This window comes from Ruditapes philippinarum, unplaced genomic scaffold, assembly GCF_026571515.1.
Source record: "Ruditapes philippinarum isolate M1 unplaced genomic scaffold, ASM2657151v2 ctg8715_1_1_1_1, whole genome shotgun sequence".
Taxonomy (NCBI): domain Eukaryota; kingdom Metazoa; phylum Mollusca; class Bivalvia; order Venerida; family Veneridae; genus Ruditapes; species Ruditapes philippinarum.
Genome location: NW_026864879.1, coordinates 1 through 12,293, shown reverse-complemented (window position 1 = coordinate 12,293; position 12,293 = coordinate 1). Strand labels below are relative to the sequence as shown.

The window sequence follows — 12,293 nt, the reverse complement described above, 5'->3', positions numbered from 1 at the left end:
TTGTAAGTGTGTAAATTTTATAATATAAGTAAATATTCAAATTTTTTATTCATTTAAAAATGAAAAAAAATATTTCCTGCATTTAAATTTTTAATATCTGAAATTAAATATTACAATAACCAAATATTTATAAAAGGGACATCATTTTAAAATTTAAAATGGGTTTTTATATAATATTTCCCACGGGATACCACCCCCCGATAGTTATTTGGTTTAAAAAAATTTAAAAATTTGAAGTGAAGGGTTTTTTTTATCACATTATTTTTTTTATTATATCATGAAACTTTGCCTGGTATTTGTGTATGAAATCCGTTATAAAATAAATTTTAACGAAAAATGAGCCCCTTACAGACTTTTAATTAATCCTGAATAGGAATTTATTTTTTTTGCCAAATGAAACAAAAAAGGGGGTCGGGAAACCAACACTAAATAACTATGAAAGCGCTTTTAAAGCCAATATGCGCTAGTAAACACCTATATCAGACGACTTTGAGCACGGCCCTAGTTATCGTAAACAAACAAAATCACCATACAAAATAAAAAAAAATATTTAATATATTTAAGGGGTGTGCTGGAATTTGTAACGTATAAATACATGTATTTTTCGTGGAAAAACATATCGATAAAAGAAACTGTTCCTTTTCAAAATAATGTCGAATTAAGAATTCGGGTTAAACAATGAGTTGGAACGAGCGCTCATTTTAAAGTATTTTCACGGTTTTCATAAATTCCATAAAAATCGTTTGTTAAATATTTTATGAAATTTCATTGGTTCTGAAAAGGGAAACGTCTGCATTTGCATTTAGAGAAAATATAACATAGGGTGAGAAAAAAATGTGTCGGTACGCCTATAACTTACCGCGCGCAAGCAAGATATAGTGTAATTTTTTTCACATTTCGATTTATCGCTCCAAAGGAACAATTTATATAAAGATTTTGGTAATGAATATTCCCACTGTGTATATGGAACAATATTTGGCATTAGAAGAAAGAACAATAAATATATTATGATATATTAAGTACATATAAAAAGCTCTAAAGATTGGACATGTATTTAAACCAGAACAGAACAGAAACAGACAGAAGCGCATTTTTTTCATTTTCATCGGTGCAAAAATAAATATTTACACAAGCTTAAATCAGATAAAAGATGGACTTTCACTTCCAAATTTTAGCAAAGTTTAAACAAGTAATCTTTTTCCCGTCGCAATTTTTTAACAATTTCGAAAAGTTTATGCATAGTTTGGTCTGATTATAATTAATATCGTAATATAACCCGTCGATATATCATTAAAACATGGACATTTATACAAAGTGGGAATTCGTCATCGATGTCTTTTGTTATTTCACAGAAAACGGACTATTACTCGTATTTTGCGGTTAATTATTTAATTCATACCCGTATTTGTTTGTACCGTTGTAATGAATTTTGAGCTGACACTCTTAGTTTTACTAAATAGGTTTTAAAATCAAAAGGTAATTATGATCAGTGATAACTTTCATATTCAATTTATTCTTTTAAGATGGGTGATAAAGGTTTAACATTGTGTTACTGACTTTTTACTTGCAACCTTGCCAGGAAAATACAATTTTTAATGCTGTCTAAAAATTATTAAAAACGGTCTTTTCTTTAACAAAATGAGGATTTATCAAAACCATATTATATCATTTTCACAAAATAATTTTTTTAATTTGAGGACATTTTCTTTATTACATTTATACAATTCTTATATGGACTATGTTATTATACAGTTTTTCAAAATTATATTATCTGTACTGATTAAGTTTAAGCCAATAATTTTACATATTTCTAATATTATCTCGAATATTACAAATGGATATCTTCCCAACTTCGCCATAAACTGCAACATTAGGAGTCGACATTTTAACAAAAAGAATTTTCTTACAAAATTTAAGGTGATTTCTTTTTCGATTTATTTTGATTTTTGGTAAAACACCCATATTTCACTTGAATAATTTTAGTATGATCCAACAAAAGAATCAAAAGTATGAAAGAATTTAGGTTTCATTTTATATTTTTGACATTTAATAATAAAAACATCATTTTGATTTCAAAGCTTTACGAGTTGTTGTTGATTTAATGCAAAACTTCCCGTTATATTAAAAACAGTTCCTAGATAGTTTAAAATCATTTACAACTTATGCCAAATTGTCCATTTATACACAAAGTACTCATTATTTTCTAAGTCCCCCACGTTTACGAATTCCATTAACCTTTGGTTTTTTGTACATTGACTTAACAAGACTCCATAGTTTGCAATACTCAGAACAGTTAATATAAGATTAGTTGTTAATTTCTACGGAAGTCTTCCCAAGAATAACCATATAATCTGCAAACAAAAGTAGAATAAGAATAATAATCATCAATATTTACCACCTGGAATTTTATAATTTGCAAAAAATACTCTAAGTCTTAACAAATAGTGAAAATAATTACTGGTGAAAATTACTCCTTTTTTTGGTTTTTTAAAACAACGCATATTTTGAAAAAATCAGAGTTACGAATTACATCGACCGAAACATGATTTTTACTTTTTTTCATACATCCTTATTATTTCAAATTTTACACGTTAACCCATTGCTATATACATTTAAGCATAATGCGTTTCTATATATTACATCATATTGCCATTTTTAATCAACAATAAACAATATAATCTTTTTCATTTTATTTATATTTTGTTAACAAATTATGCAAAATAAACAAGCATTCAAGTTGAATCGAATAGTTTTCTGAATCCAAATGCGATTGATATGTATTTTTCTCATTACAATATTTAACAATTCTATTATTAGTATTGTCGTAAAATAATTTCGAATCTACAACTTACTAAAGTAAGTGGCCTCTTATAATTTTATTAACATTGTTTTTATTCTCCTTTCTTTGTGCAATGGTACAATAACCCCTTCAGGTCCATCTTTCAGGGGAAAAACGCCTATCAAATAAAATAAAAAATATACATATCTTTGCGCTGCCAGTATATCTACGTTTTCAATAAATATTCATTCAGCCAAAATAATCGTTTCCGCAGGATTTATCACGCTTTTAAAGATTTAACAGGCGATTAAATTCGTTAATAGTTAATTGAACTATTCAAAACGTCAGTGTTTATCATCATTTTTCTTAATTTGAGTTTTAAAATTATGATTTTGTTAGAAAAATCTTCTGCTTCCATATTTTTCATTTTTTGAAAATAATCATTTAACTTACTTTGATAATATGTGTAAAAGCTTCCAAGCGATACTATTTCATTATTTTTTTTAGCTTTAAAATAATTCAACAAATCTTTAGGCCTCGCGCGGAAACGTAATTTTTCGATATCGATACTTTTTTTATTCAATATTTTTTCTTCTTTTTCTTAACTATTTGTTTATTCTGCTTTTGAGCATTCAAATGCTCCTCTATTATATTCAGTGGTACATCTTTTTAAGCACGCTGCCTGCTTCTATCTACCTTTTGTTGCATGTTTACATTCAAGGTCAAACCATTCTTATCATTAAGGTTCTCGAATTATCTAACAAAATGTACATTCGCGTCGACTTTGAAATAACGTGTAAACGAAGGGTAGTCTTATAGTGCCTGCGGAAGGACCGTATCGGTGGAATCATCTTTAAATGTTATTTACAGCAACGACTATTTATTTTGAATGTACTATGCTCTCTGTTATCTCGTTGAACTTGCGGTAAAACTACCAATAATACCACTGAACGAATTCAGATTTAATTGTGTGACATCTATTTCATAAATTCTTGAAATATATTTTACTTCCGGGGATTGATTACAGTTTATATTAACGGAAATCGGACAATGGCGCCCCTTATTGAAGTCGGTATTTTTAATCACTAATATTTACAAAAAAACGCTCTTCGCGAGTAGTAGTCAATTAATGATGCCCCTTGACGCGATACAAATGTAAAGCACCAATACCATAGTCATTACTGATCCGACCGTTAGCTATTCGACAGCACGTAGATTTGCATAAGTCAAGAAGTTTTATTCCGTTAGAATTACACGTTTTATCACAAGAGGCCCTGACGGAGGATATATCGGGAATATAATCATCATTATCTATAGACTTAACCCATTGCTTCATGAGCATTTTGTGAAAAATGGCTGTTTTCATTGAAAAGTCTCCCGTTACAAGTTCAAATTGCTATAATACTATAAAAACTGCTTCAACACTAATCAAACTTGGCACAAATGTTGACTGGACCATTGCCCTTGCAACAACATGCTCAGGCTTAAATTTTCTGTTACCATGGCAACGAGGGGACATCTCAAAATTGCCAAAAATCACTATTTTGCGTTGATTTTTTCCATCAAAATTGATTTCAAAGTGCTGCAACTTCTCAATGGATTGAGATAGAGTCAAATGCATTTCAGCGTTGGTTACACGTTACCTTATGATCAATCTGGGGTCATTTACAGCCTCTCACAAGTCCAAAATTTTCTTGGCGATGAGGGGGACTCTGCCCCCCTTCAAACCCCCCAAACAGAAGGGGGCACATCCCCCTTCTGGCAACCCCCTGATGTATCTTTTGGTTGGGGGGCCGCGCCGAAAAAGAGGTCACTTTTTTTAACAACATTTCTCAAACAAAAACAAGTGTTTGGGGCCTAAATAAGGCATTTTTTCATCATTTGAGACAACAAAAAGGGGGGGGTGAAAAAGGCGTTAAAAGGCGTGTATATGAAGTAATGGGTTAACAGAAAATGATGAAAATACTTGAAATTACCCTAAATCGCGTTTTTTCATGTTTAAACATGGCCTGTCATATAAATTAGAAGAAAAATTGTTGTTTTGTAGATTTTTTTATTTTTTTCATTAACCCATTGCTTCATGAGCATTTTGTGAAAAATGGCTGTTTTCATTGAAAAGTCTCCCGTTACAAGTTCAAATTGCTATAATACTATAAAAACTGCTTCAACACTAATCAAACTTGGCACAAATGTTGACTGGACCATTGCCCTTGCAACAACATGCTCAGGCTTAAATTTTCTGTTACCATGGCAACGAGGGGACATCTCAAAATTGCCAAAAATCACTATTTTGCGTTGATTTTTTCCATCAAAATTGATTTCAAAGTGCTGCAACTTCTCAATGGATTGAGATAGAGTCAAATGCTTTTCAGCGTTGGTTACACGTTACCTTATGATCAATCTGGGGTCATTTACAGCCTCTCACAAGTCCAAAATTTTCTTGGCGATGAGGGGGACTCTGCCCCCCTTCAAACCCCCCAAACAGAAGGGGGCACATCCCCCTTCTGGCAACCCCCTGATGTATCTTTTAGTTGGGGGGCTGCGCCGAAAAAGAGGTCACTTTTTTTAACAACATTTCTCAAACAAAAACAAGTGTTTGGGGCCTAAATAAGGCATTTTTTCATCATTTGAGACAACAAAAAGGGGGGGGGGGGTGAAAAAGGCGTTAAAAGGCGTGTATATGAAGTAATGGGTTAATAGCAGTATCACATATAATATAATCCGCCTTAAGACCTACCCGACTATTCCAATCGCCGATCAAAAATACAGACCCTTCATTTTCAACATCAAATAAATCAACGTTACATACATAATAAAATGGCGATCCTTCAGGCCATATGTAAACCCCACACAAATATATATCATTTTCTATATTGAAAAAAAAACTTATCTATCTTTAACCAGATAACAGAATCGTGATTATTTCTAACAACTGAAATACCTTTTTTCAAATTGTCTTTAACATAGATAACAACGCCTCCGCTACATCTTTTAGCATTTCGATGTTGATATTTTCGATAAAAAATTATATGATACATAACCTTCAATATCTACAATACTTTTAGAATTTGTCCACGCTTCAAACAAAAATATCACATCATTTTTGTCAATAATATCTACAAATCCTTGACATTCTTTTTTCACGTTCGTCAGTCCGTTAACGTTCCACGCCAACACGTTCAAACCACCCCCTTCGTGGTCCTAGCTTCGTTCATCGCGCTGCGCCTTTCCGTTTACATATAAAGTATCATATGAGATCCAAGCATTATGACCGTTCCGCTTCGCTTCCTTCATCTTTGGCACCAATTCTCGCCTCTTTGCAATAATTTCCTTGGGGAATTGTTCATGAACATAATATTTGGTTTTATCTAATGTTTTCCATTGTTTTCGAACTAATTCTCTTTCTTTGAATAGTGTAAATTTCGCAACGATATTTCTTGTTCTACCTGGTATTTTATTCCCCATCCGATGTACTCGCTCAAACGCCATTCTCTCCACCTGCTCTTTAGCTATCTTCATATTTTGCTCCAAAAATTCTCTTAACTTTTGTTCCGTATTTTCCAGCACCCCTGACGGGCTTTCGTCGATGTTCGCAAATACAAGGTTATTCCGCATTGACTGCGATTGTAAATAGACAATATCATCTTTTAGAGCATTATTCTCTCTTTGCATTGTAATTAATTTATCATTCGTTAGGCCTAAATTGAAATCGGAACTTTCTGCCTTTTCTTCAACTACCATGAATCTTTCTTCAATTTTTTTATTTTGGTCTTGGATATTTGTCCACACTTTGTTTATTTCTTTTTCAAAATTATTTACTTTTTGCTCCAGAACATCTAGTTTATCTAACTTTTTTTCCATTTTACAAATTTTTTCATCTATCTTTTTCAAATAAATTAACAAATCTGCATTTGTGGGCGAACATGTTTCACCAATAGCATTTATATCATGTCCCGTATTAGTTGGTGGGGTATGCACTGTTGCCATATTTCCGTTAATTGACGATTTTTCATTTATCACACTGTCTCTACTCTGATTTAAACTATCTTCTGTATCACTACTGTCATTAAATAGCACAGAATTTGCCGTTTTTAGAATACTACTGACACAAACCTGCTCTGGCGAAGTTGCATATCTTCCCGCCTTACATATACTGTCATTATTGTCACTGTTATCACTCTTTTTACGCTTATTCTTTTGTTTTCTACCCATCGAGTACTTTAACACTCAACACTTAGGTATCCATTAAAAGATATAACATATTAAATCATTTTATTCCATATACATTTCACATTTTTAAAATATTTTTTTCTCCGCCAAAAATATCTGTTTACACTTGAAATCACGTGACCTAATACTCCTAATATTTAAACATATCGATATTTATTAAGATATATAAGGATAATTTAGACCGGAATATAGTTAATTACATATACAAGGTAGACAATGATACCTTAGGTACGGAAAACACGTGTATTATACCGCTATAAATACTGCGCGCACCTAACTAAAGAGTTTTTCACGAACTTCATTAATCGCTTAAGAACTTATTTATTAAAATATCTGGATGGAAATTTCACTGTATGATAGGTGAACATCTTGCCTTTAAGAAAAAAAAATATTATAACATATTCAAGAGTGTGCTGGAATTGTAACGTATAAATACATGTATTTTTCGTGAAAAAAAAAGCTTAAATCGGAATGAAAGGGTGGTTGAATTTTCAAATATATAGATATTTATTAAGATATATCGGGATAATTTAGATCAGAATAATGGTAATTGTATATACAAGGTAGACAACGAAAGCAATTTATGAAATCTTAGGGAGGAAAACCGGGGCGGGAAAACACGCATATAGTTCTGTTCTTAAAAACCGCGCAGCGTATTTAAGTCGTGTGACTGATGAAAATTTCACTGAATACTAGGGACAATGTTATATTAAAGAAAGACTAATAGATATTATAATTTATCTATCTATATATCTAAAGAGGAAATTATATGTACAAGGTAAACAATAAAAGCAAACTATGATATCTTAGGACAGAAAACAACAACAACAATTACTTTTATTAATATCAGATTACAGACATGTAATAGCATGATTCATTTTGTTTTATATTGAAATATGGGTAAATAGATGGGGACAGATATATACAAAGTTAATAAGTAAATAACATGTCAATCAATTTAACACAATATTTAAAACTATGTTCACCGTATTAATCTCATTATCTGTAATTTAAATGGTCGGGTAAAGCGCGATAAGAAAACAAAATAATGTAAGGAGAAATGGATCACGTGGAAAGCGTGCTCAGGAAAGGTATTTCATTGACTAGTGGATAGGTTGGGAGAATTATACCACGAGGAAAAACATAGTGGAAAACGTATGTCATTGACTGGGATATTTTAGAAAAGGTAACAATGGATATTACATACTACATGGTATTTAAGTGATAGAGAAAATAAGTAAACATTAAATGACAATAGTAAATAAGTACGAACGATAGTGAACTGTATTATCAAAAAAAACACACATGTATACCTGATAGAAGTACCGGGCGCGGCAAAAATAAGTTTTCCACGAACTTCATTGGTTTCGCGTAAAGTTATACAGTGATATACTTTCATGGAAACTCTACTGATATATAGGTTGAAGCATTGCAATTAAGTTAACAATTACATTATATAATATATCTATATGTTTGTATGGTACAAGACTTTAAAATACATGTACATATCGAAAATTGAAAATTCCGAAAAATCAGAAGTCGTAAAATCTCGTCTGCATATTATGAAATAAGGGCGTGAGACCAATGTCGTAAAATGTCAGTTTGATCACGTTGACACAATTCTCCGGCGACAATTCGAACTAAATGTTATCATATCAAGCTAAATAAGATAAATAAAGAAACAATCGATACGTTGGTACGACACTGTCTGTCATTCAAAATGCACATAATTCAAATACATGTACGAGGTGCATGGTGAGAACATATAATGGTGGAAATGAACGGAAGCTATCTATAATCACGACTGTCCCACAATTATATGCTTATTACGGGACAGACACGTTGGGAGGGCTTTTAGAACAGAACAGAACAGAACAGAACATATCTTTTATTTTCACCCAAGCATTTTTCAATACAATATGGGGGCATAACACAATTTTTATATAACAAAAAATGCATAGTTCCGGTACGAACAAAAAAGTGAATAATCATTTAACACATTACATTGCCAATGAGGGTGTCGGGCTATTGCCGATTGTATGATGAAAGCATTATCCAGGGACAGGGGTGCGATTACGCCTCCTTCGGAATCAAGTATATTAAATGATGATAGTGCATTAATAGACAGAAATGGTGTTGATACTGTTCAAGAGATGTCGTAAAATGATAAAAAAAACACTGTATGGATTTATTACATGCTTTTCAGTGAATTAAAAACTGATAATTTCACTGATTTTAATTTAAGTCCCTTACGTTGTTTGAGTGAAATACAAGCGTTCACAGTGCTTGAAACCACCTTAATGACGTGACTTCGTAAATGACGTCACGTTGTATAATTATTTGGCGCGCCTTCCATTTAGTATTAGGTTAAATGTCATTTAAACGTTTATAATATAATACAAAGAAAATGTGTTACACTGAAATAAACAAATATTCTCTATATATAATATTACTTCAACAACTGGACAGAAATTCAAGGGATGGAAATGTCGTTGTCTTCAAGGTTGTGTAACATTTCGATATTAAATCATTGTTCCAAGTATATTAAAAAAAAAATGTTTTATAACAATGGCTGTTTTTAACATTTTTCGAAAAATCATTATTACGGCGGTTAACGCGGTTTTTAAATATTTCATCTATATATAAAGCATCAGATTTCCCTTGTTAATTGATTTTTAGTGTTAAATAACATTATTTTTGGACCGCTTTTCTACAATAAATACCCCCAAGGAACATACAGTAAAGAATATGCAACGGTTCTCATTTAGATAATGTTTGTCCAGGGTTTTGTTTTTCTATAGCACATGATTAATTTGGCGGAGCGATAAACCGTTTAGCGTCTGGTCAATTCCGCTGCGTGGCAGACTATACCTTTTACAATACTGTACAAATGTGCATGCTATGTTAATGTGTTAAGCGACGATAATTTCCATTACGCCGCCTGTCAATCAAGCTGGCAGGGGTCACAGAGATAAGCTAATCAGCGATCGTTATCAGTTTCACCCTAAGATGCCTACGAAGCCCATCATTTACCTTAAATAAAATAATGGTGCAGAATTAATTAAGATTGAAATTATTTTCATTTTATATAAATTTAAAGCTATTTAATCGGTATATTACATTATTAATAAAGTTACCAGATATACTGACATATTGACATATCGAGTAAGTTAGTTTATTATACAAAAGTCAATTGATTTCTACAAATGGAAATAATGAGTTTTGTAGTGGGTACAAAACATTTATCCTGGCTGTAGCACAATGCATTGAAAAATAAAAACGTTTCAATAAATCCACAATTTTTGCCATTACCTATTCATAATCACATTATAAACATATAATAAGGTCCCAGAATATCCAAAAGATATGACATTTTGTAGTTTATAACGTATAGCGTCAATAAAAACGCAGCCGTAAAAATGCAAATGTAATGAGTAAACACAATACAGTAAACGTTGAGGAAACGAGGCGCTGTGAATATCGGAACTCTTTAAATACCGGACAATTAATTTAGTCATTCATTAAACGATTGCATGAAACATTGACAATACCGGAATCTGTAAAAATCGAGAATTGGGAAGATTAACAGTATGAAGTCAATTATATAGATAATTACCCTGACAATACCGGACGTCGAAGGTGTGAATAACCTTGCAATTGTCAATTGGTTGTTTGTAATTCGCTAACTGAGCGGTAACTAAATAGTAATTGTCTGATTTGTTTATTATGTCTCTTTTTACAGTTTGATTTACTTTGATTTATATTTCTTTCTTTAAAACATTAAAAAAGTGTATTATTTTTTATATTTCTGTTTAAATAATGACTTAATGACTATTAATACTGCATTATCTTTTCAGGACTTACAACCGGATCATATATATTGTAAAATATTATTTTGTAAACCCCTTATGTATTTTATTAATACCTGGTTGAATAAATATATTTGAATTGAATTGAATTGTTTATTATCTCTCTTTTCACAGTTTGATTTACTGTAAAGCATATATATCACCGTTTAATAGTTATGCCTAAATGCGCAGGTAAAATCGGTATGAATAAAAACACAGATTTTTTTATAATGCGTTGCTTTTGTATGTAAATTTCCGTATGTAGAAATTTATTGACTATTTGTGTAATAAACAAAATTACTCGGTCCGTCAATATGCCAGTTTATTTGATAACTTTATAAATGAACTAATTAAATAGTTCTAAATTTACATAAAATTAAATAGACAGGAAGCTTGTCTTAGGTAAATGGTAGACTTCGCAGGCATCTTAGCGTGAAACTGATAACGATCGCTGATTGGCTTATCTGCGTGGCCCCTGTCAGCTTGATTGACAGGCGGCGTTATGTCAATTTTCAATGTCTGCATGTTTATATTTGATACAAAATAACAACTTGAAATGTATGGCTTTATGCTACTCACGCCTTACGGCAAACTTGTTTTTCATCCCTTATTACTTAATCGCTACGTCTTAAAAATCTGTATGACACCGATTAGATTACCATTTGAGCATATTACCGTTTAATCTTATAAATGATGTTTATTTTTGTTTGTTTGTTTTGAAAATTTTCAGTACTAATTTTTCATCCGACGATGACAACAATAGAAAAATGAAACAATTTCCATTATTGGAATTACTTGGTGTTATCCATTATATGAACAATATTAAAATTTTGTTTTCTATAAGGTTATTATTACAACTGAACGAAGTGATCAACATATTGTTTGTTTTTCGAAAAAAAAACCTTACCGCAGTATTTATATTTAATGAATTCAAATAAGTTATATACTTCAAATCCAGGAGAGACTTGCCATTTAGCTTGTGAAACTATTTGAATGTCATAATAGACTGGATGAGACAGAAAATACAGATAGCAGACTGGCGAAGAGTACATCATAGCATTTTGGATTGTTTTATATTTAAATGAATTTTGGTGATTAAATCGTTACATATGATACTTTCCTGTATTCATTCCGTCATATTCCAAGATAAAATGCTAGTGCCTGTTTTGTTATAATTATTATTATTATTTTTTTTCTTCTTCTTCTTCTTCTTCTTATTATTATTAATTGTCATAAATCAAACCAAACTTACTCCATGTGGGCAAATTTAGACCACAAAAATACAAAATATTCAGGAGCTTGATACAACAAAACGGCATGGCACGACTAACTGGAAACAGCAAAGACCGGAAAGAGATTCCACATAAGGAAATTTAATTAGCGAAAAGAGCCAACGGCAAATGCTACCCGGAGCGCAGGAGCAGTGAACCTTTTTT

The 12,293-nt window shown here is 31.5% G+C and overlaps 1 protein-coding gene across 1 annotated transcript; it reads right to left on the bottom strand.

Moving 5' to 3' along the window:
- Positions 1 to 5,980: 5,980 nt before the first annotated feature.
- On the bottom strand, positions 5,981 to 6,640 carry LOC132727137 (uncharacterized). Its single transcript, XM_060712548.1, has one exon. It carries the CDS (start codon positions 6,638 to 6,640, stop codon positions 5,981 to 5,983), a length of 660 nt encoding a protein of 219 aa, XP_060568531.1.
- Positions 6,641 to 12,293: the final 5,653 nt, after the last annotated feature.

Bases quoted from the DNA above. Each gene is read 5' to 3' on its own strand.
- LOC132727137 (XM_060712548.1), bottom strand. From the start codon at position 6,640: ATGGAAAAAAAGTTAGATAAACTAGATGTTCTGGAGCAAAAAGTAAAT.